Source organism: Macrotis lagotis, chromosome 8 (assembly GCF_037893015.1).
Source record: "Macrotis lagotis isolate mMagLag1 chromosome 8, bilby.v1.9.chrom.fasta, whole genome shotgun sequence".
Taxonomy (NCBI): Eukaryota; Metazoa; Chordata; class Mammalia; order Peramelemorphia; family Peramelidae; genus Macrotis; species Macrotis lagotis.
In genome coordinates this window covers 51,851,956-51,873,068 of record NC_133665.1, presented here as the reverse complement: position 1 = coordinate 51,873,068, position 21,113 = coordinate 51,851,956, and the positions used below count along the sequence as shown (strand labels likewise).

General features: G+C 41.2%; 1 protein-coding gene across 3 annotated transcripts in view; it reads right to left on the bottom strand.

The window, feature by feature from the left end:
- The window catches only part of MPG (N-methylpurine DNA glycosylase), a 76,027-nt gene that overhangs the window by 20,104 nt on the left and 34,810 nt on the right, over positions 1-21,113 (bottom strand). For all 3 annotated transcript variants that reach the window (XM_074196981.1, XM_074196982.1, XM_074196980.1), the window contains one exon: positions 6,888-7,092. In XM_074196981.1, the coding sequence (XP_074053082.1) occupies positions 6,888-7,092 (205 nt within the window). The remainder of the gene's footprint in view (positions 1-6,887; positions 7,093-21,113) is intronic.

Genomic DNA, 21,113 nt, shown 5'->3' with positions numbered 1-21,113 from the left:
AATCATCTTGTCTATTAACCATCTGAGTACTGCGTTCAGGTTATCTCCCGCATTAAACCAGTAGAGATCATTTTTTGCTTTCTTTGTATTCCCAGTGATTAGCAGAATGCCTCAGACACAGCAGGTCCTCTGTGGCTAGGGCAAGGAAGCAGAATGGCCCCACAGAAATAAAGGGCTCTCGACTCTTCCTAGAGCAAGGCTGGAGTACTGGTTCTGCAACTCACCAGGACCTTTGTGATTGGGAAATCACTCCACTTCTCTGCTACTCATGTTTCTTTCTCTGAGCTGCCCTGCCTGTATCATGAGGGATGTTTTATGGCTCAAATTAAAATGTATTTGAAAGTGCCATGCAAATGGTAAAGTTCTAAAAATTATACTGCATTATGTAACTGCACAGTATTATATAGCTGTGAGGGATTAGACATTATCATAGCTAGAATATGTGCCATAGAAGAAAAAGAAACTGTATAGGTGGGCTGTCTCTAGAGGCTTTGGAATACGTTTATTTGACAAAGATGACTGAAAATAGAGTTTATATCCATTTATCCTAGGAGAGAAGGGACCAAGAGAAGGGAGTAAAGAGTTCAGGGTCTCTGAAGGAGTAGAGTAATGAGAAAGAAATGGTTACCACAGAGTTAGAGGGTGAGAGAGCTAGGACCTGGAGCAGAGAAGAGGATCCCAGGATCTAATCAGCAATTAGGACTTATCAAAGTGATTAGCTCTGGAGGGAAGAATTCAAAAGCTGGGGGCCTGAATAGGAGCCCAGGCCTGTGCATGGGTGAGACCCATGCGTGAGGAGAAAGTTTATAACATGCATCTGACAAAAGGCCCTTAGCCATCCCGGGAAATAGCTTTGGGAAGAGTCAGTGTAACTGAAAGCAGCTTTAAGAAACCCATTGTACTGGCTGAAGGGCTGTGGGGCCCGCATGTCTTTGGCTGTCTCGTTTCTGTGGGTTTGAGAGTTTCAGGCGCCCAGACCACACAGAGAGTCCGTGAACACAGCCCAGCACACAGGTGCTGGGGAGCCAAAGTGCTGACGAGACAACTTTCTTCCTTTCCAAGACCAGGGTCTTTTAATCGAAGCCCAAAGGAGAAAACTGGGTGTTTTCTTTCCCAAACAGAAGACAGAATTAGGAACAAGCAGAGTCCCATGTATAAACTTTTCCAGTCTTAAGGTTCCAACTCCCTTTTCTTCTTTCATGCTCACTCTCTTAAGGGAGCACCATAAATAAATACGTTTCCACTTTCCATCCATTATTTCATTTAATCCTTATTATATAATTCCATGCAGGACAGGGGAAAGCGGAAAGTACTTGCTCCATTTTCACAGATGGAAGGAAACTGAGGCATGAAATGACTTGTATATATCAAGAAGACAGAAAAGAACAAAATTGGCCTTTCCTTCCAGGATGTCTGAGCCTATATCTAATGCTCTTAGAGGAGCTGAACTGGAGTTCTGTTCAAGTTATTTATTACCTGTGTGTCTATATAAGTTATCTAACCTCTCTAAGCCTCGGTTTCCTCATTTATAAATTAAAGAAACTGGACTAGATCCATGGGATAAGGACCCAGTGGGGAAAAAGATACAGAAGGGTAAACCACAGTTTCTGAAATGATCTTCAGATCCATGAAACACTTATTTTACTCTACATTTAGTTCCAATAAAATATATAACATGGGGGTGGCTAGGTGGCGTAGTGGATAAAGCACTGGAGTCAGGAGTACCTGGGTTCAAATCCGGTCTCAGACACTTAATAATTACCCAGCAAGCCACTTAATCCCATTTGCCTTGCAAAAACCTAAAAAATATATATATATATATATACATATATATATACATATATATATAAAAACATGATTTGGTATAACAAGAAAACACCTATAAACAATCTCACACATAGATATTACTACTCTTCAAATAAATGTAAATGACCTTGACATAAATAAAATATATTTTACTATATTACTGAATTCATAGTGGCTTCTTGTCATTAGTCTCAGGTGAACTACTTCAATATGGGAAATCTGTGAAATTATTTTTCATTAAAAAGGGGTTCTCTAGCCCAAAGGGCAACAAAAATGTGCATACCCTTTGATCCAGCAATACCACTACTGGGTCTATACCCTGAAGAGATGATGAAAAAGGGTAAAAACATCACTGGTACAAAAATATTCATAGCAGCCTTGTTTGTGGTGGCAAAGAATTGGAAATCAAGGAAATGTCCTTCAATTGGGGAATGGCTTAGCAAACTGTGGTATATGTATGTCATGGAACACTATTGTTCTATTAGAAACCAGGAGGGATGGGAATTCAGGGAAGCCTGGAGGGATTTGCATGAATGGATGCTGAGTGAGATGAGCAGAACCAGAAAAACACTGTACACCCTAACAGCAACATGGGGATGATGATCAACCTTGATGGACTTGCTCAATCCATCAGTGCAACAATCAGGGACAATTTGGGGCTGTCTGCAACAGAGAATACCATTTGTATCTAGATAAAGAACTGTGGAGTTTGAACAAAGTTCAAGGACTATTCCCTTTAATTTAAAAAAAAACCCAGATATCATATTATCTGATCTTGTTGTCTCTTATACTTTTTGTTTCTTCCTTAAGGATATGATTTCTCTCCCACCACATTCAATTTGGATCAATGTACAACATGAAAACAAAGTACTAAAAAAAAAAAAACAAACAACAAAGTAAAGACTGACAAATTGCTTTCTGTAGGGGGGGGAGGGAAGTAAGATTGGGGGGAAAATTGTAAAACTCAAAATAAATAAAATCTTTAAAAAAAAAGAAGGTGGGGGGAGGTTCTCATCCTCCAAAAGAGAAGGAATCTTCCAGCTCCAAACTGATGATCCTAAGAAGTGTCTTTCTTCTGTCTCAGAAGGCCTAAGGTTTTCACTTTCCCGTTCTATCAGAGGGTGAAATGGCTCTCCCTCCTCCTTGCCATGGTTCTAGTCTATGCCTTTGATACCATCTCTTCTGAGATGTCATAGCATAAATGACCCTGGTGGGCAGTTACTGTTAATTCCATATGCATGTTTATTTCTGGGGCCTGATGGCCCACTATTAACACATCTTTCTCCTTTTTTTTTGGCATCCAAAAAATCATTGGTGGATATTCTAAGTCCAGGCTGCATGGCCTTCTACTTTTTTTTTTTTTTAGGTTTTTGCAAGGCAAACGGGGTTAAGTGGCTTGCCCAAGGCCACACAGCTAGGTAATTATTAAGTGTCTGAGGCTGGATTTGAACCCAGGTACTCCTGACTCCAGGGCCGGTGATTTATCCACTATGCCACCTAGCCACCCCTCTTCTACTTCTTTAATCAATAACACTGACATTCTCAATCTGATCATAACCTCCTTTCACTCCCTCTCTTCCTAGGCCTCCCACTTCTATTTTTTAGCCTCTCCAAAATCTACAATCCCTCAGGTCACTTGGCCTTGCTCTGACTTCATTTAACTCTCTTCCTATCCTACAATTAAACTCTTCAGTTGCTCACACTGTCCTTGGTCTCAAATCCCTAGCCCTCTGTCCAGTTACTGTTCAATCTCTGTATCAAAAATAGTCCAGCCTCACCTTTCCTCCTAGATCTTGCCAACTTGACCAGCAGGGAGGGAGTTTTACTCTCCAGAATTTTAAATATAAAATCCAAAGTGTTTGGAAAGGGAAGAGATGGGGTCTGCCTGAGTAAGAATGCCAGTAAGTCTGGGTTTTCCCAGATTATCTGGGTTTCAATGAAGGTGAGTAGACAGGAGTAGTAAAGGAAGAGATCTAGAAGGAAAGGAAGTTATTCATAATGAAACAGAAATTCCAGAGGGCACAGTGAAAAAGTAGGGGCATATATCAACTGGGAAATAAGCAAACAAATGGTGATCCAGGAATATAATAGAATATTACTACTATAAGAAATGATGTATATAGTGAATAGAGAGAAGCATGGATATGAATTGATACAGAAAGAAGTGAGCAGAGCCAAGACTACAACATACACAGCCACTTTAATAATGCAAGTGAAAAGCCTGATGACACACCAGAAAATCAAAAGTAAAAGGAACAAAATCATAAAGAGCACTAAAACTGATCACATTCTTTGACCCAGAAATAGCAATACTAAAGCCATATCCAGAAATCATAAAAAATGGGAAAAGTCCCACATGCTCAAAAATATTTGTAGCAGCAAAGAATTGAAAATTGAGGGGAGGGGCGGCTAGGTGGCGCAGTGGATAAAGCACCGGCCCTGGAGTCAGGAGTACCTGAGTTCAAATCTGATCTCAGACACTTAATCATTACCTAGCTATGTGGCCTTGGGCAAGCCACTTAACCCCATTTGCCTTGCCAAAAACCTAAAAAAAAAAATCATGAATGGTCAGAATTTAGAGATACATGGAAGGAAGTGCATGAACTGATGCTGAATGAAAGGAGCAGAACACTGCACACATTAACAACAACATTATGAGTTGATTAACTATGATGGAAGCAACTCCTCTCAGCACTTCAGAGATCAAGGAGAACCCTGGGAGACAATGCCATCCCTATCCAGGGGCAAACAAACAAAACCACAGAATCTAAATGTATACATGTTTACTTTTTAAAAGTATAACTTATTTTATGCTTTTCTTTCCTATCTCATTTTTTTTCCTTCTCCCTTAGTCCTAATTTCTCTTACACAAAATGAATAAAATGTAAATATGTTAAACAGAAATAAACATGTATAACTTTTACCAGACTGTTCAGCACCAAGGGGAGGGGAGAGGGAAGAGAGGATAGTAGAAAAATGTGTAAGTTATAAATTTATAAATGGATGAATGTTAAAAAACTATCAAAGCATGTAATTAGAAAAATAAAATAAAATATATTTTTGTTTTAAAAAAAGAATGTAAGCTCCTTGAGAACAAGGGCTGTCTCCCTAGTATTGATCCCAGTACCTGGCCCACAATAAGCTTTTTCATTTTTTCATCAGTTCCCTACACTTCCAGTCTCATCCTATTCTGCCTCCTCCTCCTCCTTCAACTAGCCTTGTGATGCTAGGCTTGGACTGATAAGCACTCAGCCCTTCCTGGACATCTCCATACCACACCACAGCAAGTACTTATCTTCCCACCCTAAGCAATCATTAGCTCCAGCACAGGGTCTGGTATCTCAATGCTCACTCATTCTCTCTAACAAGAGTGAATGTGGCCAAGTAATAAAAGCATTCATCCACCTCTTTCATACTATGGCATATAAGCTTAGGTGCACCTATGGACTAAAAGAAAACTCCCTGGATTGAAGGTGCTAGACTTACTGGCATTCTTACTCAGGCAGACCCCATCTCTTCCCTTTCCAAACACTTTGGATTTTATATTTAAAATTCTGGAGAGTAAAACTCCCTCCCTGCTGGTCAAGTCGGCAAGATCTAGGAGGAAAGGTGAGGCTGGACTATTTTTGATACAGAGAATGCCAGCCCTTTCAAGGTAGCACTAGAGACAAAGGTAACCTTTACAGAGGAAACAAAAGAAACCTGCTACTTGAGGTAGGAATGGAGAGGGGAAGAATTAAAACAAACAATATTAAAGTGACTATTAGTTTCTTAGGCAGGCACTTTATCATACTATTCTGAGCAACTTCCCCTTTCTCTCTTAGCTATTTACCACCTAATCAATCGTATTTATTAAACTAAGACACACCTCAAGGGGGTTCTCAGGTGCTGACCCTCCCAGGTCTATCAAGGAAACAGCTCTAGATTCAGGCCTCTGTGACTCTGACAGTCACAATGTCCCAGAGGTCTACAAGAAAGTCCAAGAAGCTCTCAGAAGCACTCTCAAGGATGGGAACTGAAGTCCCATCCATGCCCACCCCTATTCATCCAACTCTGGGACTCCAGTTCTGACCCCTTCCTCTTTAGCTTAAATTTTTTGATATATTCATTCTTGATAAATCTTGAGAAATTCTTGAGAAATCCCTATGTCTCATCTTAAAAGACATCAGGAAGGGAAGGGAAATTATATACAGAGATCAGGGAAGGAACACTCACAGGATCCTAAGAATTTTCACTTGAGAAGGGCCTGAGAGATCACCAAGTCCATTGCCCCTTCATTTCATTACAGATGAGAGAAGGATCCTTCAATCACAGGCCATGAATAACAGGGACTTGGCTAGGATCAAGGCCCTCCAAATAAAGTCTGCTTTCCCCTACATTAGGCTGTTTTCCAGAGAACTCTCCTGAGTCTTCACAGAAGTGAAGAATCAAGGATGTGGAACACTGCATAAAACATCAGACTCTTCCCATATGTTGGTTGGTTTTGCTGAATTTTTTTTCTTTAAAAAAAAATCTTTATTAGAAAGATAAGCCCTCTGAGAAAGATGGAGAATGTGAAATTGAAAAGATATAAAACAAAGGATATCCATTTGTTAAAAATCATGCTGTCTCGAGTCATTGAAATCTGAACACAGACTAAAGTACATTTTTTTCTCTCTGTTCTTGAAGTTTCCCATCTTCTGGGGGGGGGTTATGTTTAATTCTTATGTTTACTCTTATAATATTCCAACGTATGGCATGGAAACAATGTAGAAATTATCAAACAGCCTAGGGGGGAGGGAAGGGGGGGAAATTGTAGAATTTAGAGCCTTGCAAAAAAAATGATGGGTACATATTACTATTGTATATAATTGGAAAACAAATAAAATGTTAAAATAAAAAAAATTATGCTGTCTCTCAGCAGAAGTGAAAGCTAAAGGAAGAAAATGGGAAGTGCTGGTTGAGGAAAGGAGCTCGATTTAGAGAAGTTCTCTCCTTTGGAAACTCTCAAAGAGAGGAATCTCCTCTCTTGGGAAAAAAGGAGAGGAATGGGTCTAAGGGTTGAGCCCCTGTTTAGCCCCACCATTCATGACCTCACTCACCTTGGCTAGAGACATTCATGCAGAAGTACATCCCATAAATGATGTACACATACAGGGTCCCTGGCTTCATGAACATGCCTTTGTTTCTAGGCGTCTGCCTCCCCCCCTTTGAATGTGCTGCCTCATCCTCAGATCCCAAGTATGCCTCTGTTTCCACCACTCGGCCTCGAACTTTGGTGCCATCAGGTAGTCTCCGAACCAGAATCTAAAAAGAAAGTTGCAGAGTTCTTGGATGAATGAATAAAACTTAGGAAGACAGGAAAGAAAAGGATCAAGTTATTAAGTTGTTGTTGACAATAGAGCAAGCTCTGCATCACTGAGGCCTACTAGGCCTTCTTCCATTGCTTCTGATATACCACTGCCAGGGGCATCATGTCAGAGCCTTAGAGTGGGGAAGCTAGGTAGCACAGTGGACAGAGCACTGACCCTGGAGGCAGGAGGGCCTGAGTTCAAACCCAGCCTCAAATACTTAATAGTTGCCTAACTGTATGACCTTGGGCAAGTCACTCAAATCCCACTGCCTTTAATAACTAAAAAATTTTTTAAAAGAGCCTTAGAATTAGGAGACGTAAGTTCCAGCCCTCTAGTATAAGCACTCTCCAATAGTCATTAATCCCTCCAAAATCACATGAATCTCCTTCCTGACTCTGCTTCCTCCCCCAGACTGAATGAGTCAGAGGATAAGAACACATCCTCATCATCAGCTCAATATCATTTTTGAACCTTTGATCATTTCCCAATAAAAGCCAAACACAAAAGAGAAAGGCATGACCAAGAATGAAGTTCTTATCTGTTCAGTTCCTCCATCAAGGAAATAAAGTTCCAGGGCCTGGCTAAGTCCCAAAGATCAGCCCAAAGAGAAAAAAAGTTATTTGGGTTAATGTCAGCAGAGCACTTAAGGGAGGCTATGCAGACAGAAGTGGGATAGGGAAGTAATAACCCCTCCAAATGTGGGAGGTGGCTTCCGAGCAGGGGTAGTATACACCAGGGAGAATAATTCAACATATCCCACAAATAAAACAAACTTTCTGAGGAGCTAATTGAACTCTTTTCCAGATGATTTTTGCTTCAGTTTTTAATGTCTTCATACTGACACGTGGCTCAAGTCTTCCTATCTACTTAATTAGACTCATTCTGGCCTTTCCATTATAAAACTAAACTAAACTAAATCCAAGTGGTTTGGGATGACCATACAAAAGGATTGCACTTAATTGTGTTCAGATGACTGTGTGCTAAAGCCAGAGCTAGGGTCATTCTAGGCTCCTAATTGACTTACCAGAGCCCTGACAGGTCACAGCTGCATTCCAAGAGTCATTTGTGATCACAACTTCTAGGAAGAAAACAGTAGTGGAATCCCCAGTGACCAAAAGAACAGTCATTTGAGGTCAGCTGCCATTTCTGACTAAGGTTCCAGGATTATAATTTCAACCTAGGAGGAACTTGAAGTTTAAATATAAAGTCCATCCATTTAATTTTACAAAAAAAGAAAACTTACTCCCAGAGAAGGGGAATACCTAGCTCAAGGATGACAAATAAGAAGCAACACACCCAGTTAGGATGTGAACCCAGGTCCAAACCTGGGGCCTTTTGACACTGTACTAATTAATGCTGGTCAAATGCATAGGCTATATTTTGAAGGAGGCAGAAAAAACAAATTACAAATTACAAAGCAAGTTCTGTTCTGCTAATCTAGGAACAAAGCTGTTGTTTCATTCCATTTCGAAGCCAACTTCTGTTGCTAAAACACATATAAGAATTTGAGTAGGGTGGCTAGGTGGTACAGTTGATAGAGAATCGGCCCTGGAGTCAGGAGTACCTGAGTGCAAATGAGGCCTCAGACACTTAATAATTACCTAGCTGTGTGGCCTTGGGCAAGCCACTTAACCCCATTGCCTAGAAAAAACCTAAAAAAAAAAAAGAATTTGAGTAAATGAATTAGAACTCATCTCAATTAATATGAGGGAAAAGTCGTGGATGCTGATGTCCATCGATCAACAATGGTATAGCAAAAAAAAATCAAGGTCAAAAGTCTCGGGTCTGAAAGCTAAATATGAATCAAGAGTACAAAATGGCACCCACAAAGGCTAATGTGATCTTCTAAGAGGCACCATACAGTACTGACCTGTAAGCAGAGTGGAGAAAGCAAAGAACAATGAATTTGGTGTAGGGTTCAAATACTACCTTTGAGACTTACTAGTTATATAATTATGGATGAGTAAGTCTCTCATATAATGAGAGGAAATATGCATGGCACGCTGGTCAGACTCCATTTGCAGCATTATTATCATTACTGGTGATCACATTTTAGAATAATATTGATAAGCTAGAGAACATCCATGGGATGGTGCCAACATGGTGAAGGACCTTAATATCATGGAACCTGGAAATGAGTTGAAGGAAGTATAATATTTAGCCTAAAGAAGAAAAATATTTGTAGAGCTGTCCTATAAAAGAGCCAGATTCATTCTGCTTGGCCTCAGACAAGTAGATCAAATCCTCTCACCATAATGGACATCCTTCCTTAGATGCATTTCAGTTTCCAAATATCCTTCCTATAATGCCAGGTCCAGAGCACTCCAGATGTGTCCTGACCAGGGCAGACAGCAGGATTATCCTTTTCTGTATTCTGTATGTGATATCCCTTTTAATTAGCTTTTCTGGCTGCCACATCACACTCTGCAGATTCACACAATCAAGAAAGAGGTGCTGAAGAACAGCAGAGGCACCTCCTCAAAAGCAGCAGGGAAAGTGACTAACCAGACATGAGCTGAAGGGGAATTTTTCTGAGATATCCTGGGCTACTTGGTATGATCTTGAGCTCCATGTTATGCTTGGTTCAGAAAGGACTTCTGCCTGCCCTGGTGTCACTGGCTTCCACCCAGGAGTTACTTCCATTTCCTCTTCTCAGACACAAGTTGGAGATGGAGGGAAACAGGGAGAAAGCAGCCTTTCCAGGCCAGGACTTCTACCTCCAAAACCAAGCACTGCGACAACTAAGAAAATTATATGGATTTCTTTGGTCAGATGTTGAGCAAAGCCCTGGAATCACCAGATTTTTCGTCCCTGTGAACTAGTGTGCCTGAGGCTCTCTCCAATCTCTTTAGCTCTGGCCTCTGATTCACTGCCTGTGAGCAATCCTCTGTTGCCTAGAGAACAAAACTCATATTCCTTAATCTGGCCTTCAAGGCTCTCTGCAAACTGATACCAATCAATTTTTAGAGCCTATTGTTTCCCTACTTGTAATCTAAGCACCAGCTAAATAAGAATACAACATGGTACAGTAGAAAGTGACTTAAAGTCAGGAGACCTGTGTTTTATTCCTAGTTATGGAACCATGGGCACAATCACTTAACCTCTCTGGGCCTCCATTCTCCTCTCTGTTGGATGAGAGGGTAGGACTTTGCTACTGTTGTTTCAGTTTTGTCCAGCTCTCCATGACACCAATTTGGGGGTTTCCTTAGTAGAGATCCAGAGTGGTTTGCCATTTCCTTCTCCAACTCATTTTACAGATAAGCAAACTGAGGTAAAAAGAGTTAAGTGTCTTGTCCAGGGTCACACAACTATAGTAAGTGTCTGAAGCCAGTTTTGACCTCAGGAAAATGAGTCTTCCGGACTCCCCACCCAGCATTCTATCTACTGTGCCAACCCAGCTGCCCTAGAGGTTAGATTATCTGAACATTAAGGTTCCTTCCAGTTCTAAATGTATTATACTTTGATTCTATTATCATATGATTGCACAGTCCTTCAAACATACCTTGCACCTTCCCTTTGCTATACCTTTGCTTACAATATTTTATATTCTGGAAATGTCCTCAATCCCCTACTTCACCTACAAAATTCTTACCCATTTTTTAAAGCTCAACTCAAATACCATTGTTTACATGAAGTTCCTGATCCTTTCAAATAATAATGATCTTCTCCCTCAAACTACATACAATACTTAGTCTTGTATCCTCAAATACATTTAATACAGTGTCTTATAGTTATCTGCACTAGTGTCTTATCCCCCATAAGGCTAGAAGTTTCATCTGTGTTCAATAGAAACTTTTGGTCTCTCCAATGTCTCTGTACATAGTTGGTTATTAATAAATTCATTAGAAAGAATGAATAAATGACAGACAATACATTCTGTAGTAGCAAAAAATTGAAAAGTGGATCAAGACCTGGCTGAACAAACAGTACATAAATGAATGAATGAAAGAATAAAAAAAAAAGCATTTGTTAAGTGCTTAGGTTTCAAAAACTCAAATGAAGACTGCCCTTCCTCTCAAGAAATTTATATTTTTTTTTTTTTGTTAAGAAACTTACATTTTAATAGAGGAATTTGTTGTTTGTCCTTAGTGCTGAAGCAGAGAAACATGGGCATAGGAAGTATTGAGATCAGTTGGAGACAAACTTTGTAAATCTTTGTTTGCATTATTAAGGGAATCTTTCTTCTTCCTTTTTCATCTAATTCAGGACACACCTGAGGGCCTGACCTTTAATCTGATTTGGATTGCTTTGTCTTCTGGTGGGCCAGTCAGGGAGTGAAAGCCCTGGAAGCATGTCCAAGACCACCCAAAAGAGACCCCTCCCCAAAAGGCAAAATCTCTAATGTTGGACTTGAGTCACTCCCAGCTCACCACCCCTCCCATGGACAGTGAGGGAGAATTTAAGGAGGAGGAAGTGGCTCCACTCTTTTATCTTCCAGACTCCTGCTGAACCCTGGTCAGCTGGCTTGATCAGTTCAATCAGCAACCCATATGGTCTTCTCTTGAAACTCTTCTTAACTTTTCTATCATTTTCTTATATGTTGTAACTTCTTTTAATAAATCTACCTTCTTTCCAAAGCCTGCATTCCTGGGTCTGGGTGGTGATTTGTCACAGGCAGAACTGAACCCAAGCAACCAGTGGCAACAGTTCCCCAGGACCAAGACAACAAGTGCTGCCATGACAAGCATGTGAATTGGATTTGAGTGAGGGGGTGCCGTACAGTCACCAGCCTCACTTTCTCATCTGGAGCCATCTGAGTCCAGAGGCTAGAGATGGATCAGGATGACTAGAGATGACCTTGGATGTAGTGGCCACCTGGGTCTTTTTAGTCTTCAATAGGTCTCAGTTTGACTGAAGCAATGCTCATTCAATGATTAAGGCAAGTTAAGAAATAAATGAGGTAAAGAATGGCCTCTTTCACTAGTCAAAAAAAAAAAAAATCTATCTGGGAGGGAAAAACCCTTAGGATTTTTGGTCACAACAGAAACAAATTGCTATTTACATTCACTCTGGGCCAATCAAGGCCCAAACAATGACCAAGTAGGAGACAACATATATAGATAGAGAGGGGTGTGGTGACCAGGGAAGGAATATTTTGGTCTGGAAAGTTACAGGAAAAGAGAGTGGTACCATAAGGGGGCTAGGCCAACATACATCAGAGACATAGCATGGCTTAAATGAATTGAGGTAGGGTGAAGAAAGCCAACTTGGGGGGAGGGTTAAGGCATGTAAAATGCCTACAATAATAAAAATAAAAACAATACCTAAAGAAAGCTAAAGTCAGATTAAGAGCAATGACCAATTTTGGTTCCAGAGGACAGATGATACAACAACCTCCCTCTTTTTGATAGAAAGACTTGGGATTTTTAAGAGCTGGATCCATATTCTGTCATACTCAGTGGCTACATCAGTTTTGCTAAACAATTTTTCTTCAAGAGAAGGAAGGGATTGAGCTGAAGATGGGAAAAATGTGGGATAAAGGCATCAAGAAGAATTTTTTAAAAGGTCAAATATACATGATCCCTAATGGCTAGTGTATAGTAGGTGCTTAAGTGTTTACTGACTTCTTCCTTTTTAAAAACCAAATATGATTTTTTGTGAGTGTTTTTTTTTTTTAGGTTTTTGCAAGGCAAATGGGGTTAAGTGGCTTGCCCAAGGCCACACAGCTAGGTAATTATTAAGTGTCTGAGACCCTATTTGAACCCAGGTACTACTGACTCCAAGGCTGGTGCTTTATCCACTACGCCACCTAGCTGCCCCCAAATATGATTTTTTTAAAAGAAAAAGATAGCATGCTGGGTTCTATTCACTTCCATGAAGATTACTCAAGATTACTTCTCAAAGGAAGTTAAAGTAATGGTGAACAGAATCAGAATGGGGGGAGTGAAGGGGAGAGGAGGAGGGGCCCAGGAAAGAAGAATGGAGAGTCTTGACAGCCCTTTCAGCACTGGCTTTTGCTCCAAGTTTCTAAAAGAAATGCCCAAGCCTTGCAAGCTCTCCCGCTCATTCAGAATGGGACAAATGTACTGAATTCACAAAAAAAGGGTTGGCAGCTGCCTCCACACTCCCCTCTGCAAAGGGAAAGCATCCCTAGCTGTCTGAGTACTAGTTTCTAGGAACCCCAACTTGCCAAGTGGCTTCCTGCTAAGAGCCGGGCAAATATGAAGGGGGCTCTCTCCCCAGAGACTGGGAAGAATTGTTCATTTGTAAATAAAACACCCTTCCTGCAGGTGGAAAATGGTCATTATTCACAACAGAGAGACCAAAAATAGCTTAGTCAACAGAACACACTCCCAGGCCGATCAAAGTGACCCGAAAACACAATTAGGCTCTCTTTCCACTTAGGAGCAATGCTGGGGGATGGGTCAGGATAATATAGTCAGGGAACTTGGAACAACAGACCATTGGGCAATCAGTCAGCTTCTCTACTAAGCAGGGAAGACATGGGCAGCTACCAGGACTTAAAGACCATTCTGGCTGAAGGCCCTGGAAAGGGGCCCAGTCTGACTGAGGAAGCACCTAGGGGAGAACCATTATAATATCATTAGCATCAGAAATGCACTGGGGGAGGGGGAAGGCCAAGCTGCTGGAATAAAAATGCATTCAATGAATTGGGATTATCATTCAGAAAAGTCTGAGAAGTTTCTGGCCAAAGAAAAACAGAGACCAACAGAGACTGTTCATTGTGGTCTGAGACAAGCACAATCAAAGTCAGTGAGGGGGCTTTCAGAACAGGCCTCTTATGTCTTAGGACTAGATGCAAAAATCCACTTAGAATCAAACACTGTCCATTTGTGAGAAACACTGTGAATCTCCCCATAAGCAAGGGGAATCAATAGTTTCCAAGGACTCCCCAAAGAAATCCTACAGCTTTTCTTTAGCAGCTATGGCATCTAGTCAGAAGAAAACACCTTCCCTTCCCCCATCTGGGGCAACTGGGGAAAATGAGGGTCAAGGAGGAACAAGGAGTGAGTCAGACTGCCCAAGGTCACTGCTAGCTAGTTAGTAGTAGAGTAGGACTCAAACTCAGGGCTGACTCTAAGGCTCTTTCCACTTTATTTTAAGGTCCTAGGGCAGAGAAAGGCCTTCACTGACAGCTTTTCTGGCTGGGTAAGGAAGAAGTCAAATTATAAGAAAGTCTAGTGAAGATACTTAAGGATAAAGGAGACTTGCATGTATTTGGAGGTAGCAAGGGAAAAACATGAAACAAAAACAAGATGAGATGATTGCAGAAGCATTTTTCTGAAGAAACTGAAGGGACTGGTCTTAGCAAGGAAAAAAAAGGTCACCTCTTTATCAAAAACTGGAGTAAAGTAGAAGAGATTGAGGGATGACATCGAGGAATTTTTCGATGTAAAGTAGGGAAAGTGAGGAAGTTCATTCAGGGTGAAAGGTCTCTATTTTTTACGCAAAGTCCTCAGCATTAAAGGTGAAAGGGGAAGAGATGTGGGAGTCTTGAGGAGAGAAGAGTATACAGGAGCAGAGATGCCAACACTGACTTCAGCCTCTAGTAAAAATCAATCCTGAAAACTGTTTGACCCAGATTAAAATGTAACTGAGAAATATTTAACAAAATAAATAAAAGTACAATAAGTTACTAATAATGTTAATATGTGGTTTTCTAAATCAATATGTTGCTGGCAGGAATCCTTATTTAGGGCTTAGTGGACTTGTTTCTATTTAATTTTGATACTACTGGAAAGAGGAATTAATTAGGAAGGAGTAAAAGGATTGCTTCTTTATAGAGCTCTTTCAGGTTTATGAAGCACTCTCCTCCTAACAATTCTATATAATATGGAGCAGAAGTTTCATTTTTCCTTTTGAAAACTAGAAATTTCGAAGGGACCATAGAGGTTTTTTGGCTTAGCCCTTTACCCACTGTGGCATACTGTGGACCAGTATGGTAAGTGCAGACCACGAACTTCCCACAGCTGTTGTGAGAAAAGCATGTGGCAAACTAAAGAAATGGGAGCTGTTATTATTATTGGGAGGGGAGGTGTGCTGAATGGATTGGAAGAGGGAACTGAAAGGGCTTGAAGGGGAGGGGTGGGCAGGAGGCTGTTGCCAGAAACCTGGTTTAGCAATAATGAGAACAGCAATAGGAATAACAGCCATGAGCTCTTCTCACAGAATTCCCTTGTTTCCAGAATTCTGACTTGAGGAAGCTCCCCACCCCCACATACCCCAGCCTCCATGACCAAGCTAGCAGGAAAAGCTGTCAAATAGGCATCTTCATGCTGCCCATTCCTCTGCCCTTCCTCTTCTCAATCATGTGATCTCTCCTCCCTGAGGAGCTCAGTCAGTCTGAGAGCCAGGCCTGGGTGTGCCTCTCCTCCTCTCTCTGAGTGTCACTGAACACATTCAGCCAGAATCCAGCACTAACAAGCCCCTTGAAAACAGCAGAGAAGGTCTTTTTATGTAACAAAATTGAAATTGCCAGAAGAAAAAGAAAATCCCCTAAAGTGAAATTCCAGGAAGTCCATCTTAGAGTTCCACATTCCCAACAGCTGCACAGGTCTTCATCTGGCAGTATCATTAGATGATGATGCATACTAGGAAAACTGGTCCAGTACAACACTAACTTCTCCAAGCTGGTACTGTCTGAGGGCCAGAGTCATGAGGCAACAACAGCTCATGTCTATAACACACCTTAGAGCTCCCAAAGTGCTCTCCTCATAACAAAGTAAGAAGGAGATAGGGAAAGCACCGTTATCCTTATTTCATACATCTCCAAGGGAAAATATTTCCAAAGCCAAATCATAAACTTCCTTTACAAAATCCCTTATGGTTATTTATCCACAGTTTGTGTAAAGACCTTAAATGAGGGAGAACTCACTAGCAGTGTTTCCTTATATTCAGCCAAAATGATAACAGTAATTTATTCCATCATTCATTTATCCAGTGATTACTACTTGCAAAGAATTGTGATGAGGATAAAAGAGCAAGGTCCTGAACTCGGCTCCTCTAACTCTTCCATTTTCTGGTCACCACATGGCTCTTATGAGACTGCCTAGTCCATGGGATTTATCTGCTAGAAAGTATTGTCCATTCAGGCAAAGACATTTGGCTCCCACTGTGGTTTCTCCTGGAGACCTCAGAGTTTGGCACTTCTCAGAGACACTTAGTATGCTTGACTCAACAGCTGCTTTGTTTCCCCTCCAAAAGCACTCACCTCAGGAACTTCAAATTGGCATAAAAGCTACTGTCAGCATGAGGTGTTCTCATATAGGTACACACAGACACACAGACACACACACACACTCTCTCTCTCTCTCTCTCTCTCTCTCCTCTCTCATCAGTGTATTTTTGTTAGCATGTTCCTCTCAAAGGTACAATAACCAGAGACAAAACCTCAGACACAGACACCTATTTCAGTTGCTCTGGACTCAAGAGTTCCCAAATTTAGCTCTACTCCAAAAGCACCCCATAGTGTTGTCACTAAGGGTGAGTTCCTCCAATTCCAACTGTTGCTACTAAAGTGGTCCTCAAATCTATTCTATGCCTCATTGTAAGGCTTTAAGCCTTTTTCCTATTTCTCAGAGGTAGTTTCGAGCCTCTGGGTTTCTCCATTAAATATTTAGACAGTTCAAATGACTCAGGCCTATTCCTCAAGGTAACACCAGGGCTGGGTGAGCAGGGGAAAAGTACAAAAGGTGAAGGAGAAGACACACAAGTTCACAAAGGCAAAAACCACTCAAGAGGAAGGAAAAGCGGAATCATTGGCAACAGTCTCTCCTATATAACTAGAGTAACTAATCTCAAAGCTGGGAAGAAAAACAGAATAAAGTTAACCAGAAAGTAAAAATTAGAAGTCTCAGGTTTCTCTGATTCCATATCTTGCCGGTTATCTTTAACAAGTCACTCCACTTTCTGAATCTCAGTTTCCTCATCTTTAAAATGGTGATATCACTATCATTGTTGTTTGTTGTTTGTGTTTTGTTTTTGAAGAGGTCCCAGTGACATTACAGGGCAATATCCTGATTCATGCATGAATTGGATTTAAATGAAGCAGAGTTGCAGTCTTTAGTCTTACTCTCTCAGAAACATTGCAGCCCAATGGCAAAACAAAAGTTAGGATGACAGGTAATGTCTAGGATCTAGTGGATGACCTTAACATCGTCTGAGATTAAATTCTGCACAGCATCCACTTCAGCCACCTTCATGTCTGTTGAACAGACTCATTCACCTATTCCACTAAGGAAAGTTTTCACATGCTTTAGGGATATACCCTCTTAAAGTCATCAATAGATTTGTGGCCTGTCAGTTACCCTCAGCCTGATTTAGCCCCGTCTATCAGAATGGTTTGACATGGTGTGGCTGCTGCAGCTTCTTGGAGCCAAAGGTAAGAGCTGGCTACCAGGTGGACAGCAAAGGTGGATGAGCAGCCCTGAAAAGGGCTAGGCATTCCTTATAGCAGAGGTGATTGTCCTCAACCACATAAGGTCATTGTAAAGCCTGAATGGCCAATTGAGATATTACCTTAAATGAAATTGTTATTACTACATCCCAGAACTTGGTGTCTTTTCTGGGGCTGTGTAGTGCCCTACCTTCATACTCCCTGCCTGAGGGTTCCCATCAGTCCTTGTTTCCCAGATATTCTCTGAATGAGGGGGCTCAAATGTGTAGCTCTTCTAAAATTCCATGTCTTAACCTCCTTCAGTCAAGTAGCTAGGAAAGGAACCCAGGGGAATCTCTAGGATGGTCTGTAGTGTCCTCTTACTTAACTTTGGGGCTACAGCTTCACCCAAATGTTTTTCCCAAAAATGTGGGTCCTGCAGGAGATTGAACCAGATGAAAGACCCTCAGGAGGTGTTTCCTCACCCTATCCCCAGACTCCTCACTTTCCAAGAAGGCTATTTTTCAGAGCCATGAGTTATTCAGGCTTCATAAGGCCAAAGGTATCTGTGACTTAATTTAGGCTCTTCAAGTGCAATTCTGCTCTATTAATGTGTTTCCAGAAAGGGGAACCATCAAGTTTCCAAATGACCATAAAACCAAGACTTGGGTAAAAAAAATTTAAAAATTCCTGACCTTCAGAGATAGAACCCTTCCAGACCATCTTATCCAATGTCATCTAGTAAGTCATTGGCAGAGTCAGGAGTAAAACCTAGGCCAGCATCAGGCTCCCTGGTCAGAAGGGGAAGGCTAAGTCCTTTCTTTGCTACAAGTCTCTTCTCTCTCTCCACATTATCTGATATACAACTACCAAAACAATTTTCTTATGCCCAGATCTGACTTCACTGCTCCTTGTTTCCTTGAGGAAAAAATACAAATTCTCTCACCTAGTATTTCAGGTCCTCTACAATCTGGCTCTACTTTACATTTTATTTCACATTTCTCCATGCACTTTACAATAATCCTGATAAACTAGATGACTAAATAATCTTTTTCCTATCCTGTTTTTTGTTTCCAAGCATTGGCACAGACCAACTCCATGTCTACATGCTCCTGCCTACTGAAATCCTCTTCCTTCAAGTCCAGCTCAAGTGATTTTCCCAAGATGCAGGTCTAACCATGACATTCCCCCACTCAATAAACTCTACCGACCTTTAGGAACAAATAAAAGATCTATGCAATTTTGAAAGCCCTTTACTGCCTAGGACCTCCTCTCCATTTCATCCATTAATGACTGAGGAGAATTTACATAACGCTTTAGAGGCTGGCAAAGCACTTTACATAATGTTCCTTCACTCAATCCTCACCACAACCCTGTGAGGTTATGGTTGTGGTTCAGTCAATTTCTGATTCTTCCTGATTCCTTTGGGGTTTTCCTGGCAGATACTAGAGTGGTTTGCCATTTCCTTCTCCATCCTGTTTTACAGATGAGGAAACTGAGGCAAATATAATGAAATGACTTCCCAGAATCACAATTTGTACATGTCTGAAGTCAGATTTGAACTCAGGAAGATGCATCTTCCTGACTCCAGACCCAGCACTCTATCCCCTGCACCACTTCACTGCCCATCCTGTGAGGGAGGTGCTATCATTGCCCCCATTTTACAGATAAAGAAACTCAGTCAGAGAGGTTAAATGACTTGCCCAGGGACACACAACTATTCAAACTTAATCTTCCAGGTTCCAAGTCCTGCAATCTACCTACTACACCACATACTCGAAGGACAGTAAATCAAGGTGGACTTACCCTTACCCATGACGTGTCCTATGCCTTTGCAATGGCTGGTCTCATGCCTGAACTGTTCTCCCTTCTTACCTTGCACTCTACACCCCACTTGGTATCATACTTATCAGCATGCAAGTCAGATCCCTAATAGTAAAATTAAAACTCATTAAAGGCAGGACTTCATTGTTTTCCATTTTGGGACTCCTGAACTAATTCCAGAGACATTATTAGTGGGAGGTACTTATTAAGTGCTAGTGATCAGTGTTCTGAGACCCCAGTTAACACATACCTAAAAGGAGGAGTGTCAACCTTAAAAACCTAGAGATGGCTGTTCATACAAAGACACTTGAAAGTCACATTTCATTCTCTGTAAAGAATTAGAGAATGGCGACAAACTTTCTGGTAATATCTTGCATGAAGAAACTTGTCTAAATAAGTAAAAAGAACTATAACCAAGGAAGCACAGACTGGAAGAACCCTTGCAGGTCATCTTGTCCAAACCAGACCTTAATGGGGATATCTTCTACAACATCCTCAACTAGTGGTCATCCAGATGGTGAGGGGATGCCCTTCCAAAGCAGCCCAGGCCACAGTAGGGTAGCAGGAATCATGAAGAAGTTTTTCTTGACACTCAGTTGAAATCTTCCTCCATACAATTCTACTCATTGCTCCAAGTTGTGCTGTCTGGGACCAAGCAGAACAAATGCCTTCCAAATGCACTGAGGTCAAAATTCAAAGGGCTCCCAAGCTTTCTCTTTTCATACCTAGTTGCTTCAATCAGTTCTCCCACAGTACAGATTCAAGACCACTTGTTCTCCTTTGAATCTGATCCAGGATGTCCCTGCCCTTTTAAAACTGCGTCTAGGGGGTGGTTAGGTGGCACAGTAGATAAAGCACTGGCCCTGGAGTCAGGAGTTAAAATCCGGGCTCAGACACTTAATAATTACCTAGCTGTGTGGCCTTGGGCAAGCCACTTAACCCCATTGCCTTGCAAAAAAAACAAAAACCTAAAAAAAACTGCATCCACCTAGCTGTGGTCTTGGGCAAGCCACTTAAACCCCATTTGCCTTGTAAACCCCCCCCCCAAAAAAAAAACTGCATCTAATACAGAACATAAAAGTGTCTGACCAGTTTAGACAAGGTATATATAAAATGACACTATTGCCTCCATTATTCTGGACACCATCCCTTTCTTAAAGCAGTCTAAGGTTGAATGATGGTTTTTGCTGCCATGTCACAATGGTGGTTCATACTGAACTTGTAGCATCACCAACCATTCCTTAAGCAACAGAAAAGGAAAGGAGGGGGAAGAAAAGAGAGAGGAGAGGAGAAATAGAAACTTTTATTAAATACCAATTATTTATAACAACTACCCTGGGAGTTAGGTACAGTTAATAATAATATTTTATAGATGAAGATACTGAGGCAAACAGGTTGAGTAACTTGCCCAGAATCACACAAATCTGGTTCTAGAGCAGATTTCAATACAGGTCTTCCTGACTCTAGACTCAGTTTTCTTTCTACTTGCTACCTAGATATATCACAGGCCCAAAATCATGGTAAAGTTTTGCATTAGTAATAAGAGAAGTGTGCTTGGTTCACAGTAAAGAGAACACTAGACCCCAAGATCACTTAGGAGTCTTATATCAGCTTCCTACTGGAGCTTCCTGTGATGGCCTCCATTTAGGGCTGAACTAACTATGGTGAATCATTCATCATCATTCATAGATATTCCTCAATTTCTTATTCTGGGCAGCAAACTTTGCTGACACAGTTACAGAGGACACTCCCTGTTTTATTTCCATTTGTCAAAATCCTGTCCATTCTTTAAGGTCCAACTCCATTGCCATCTC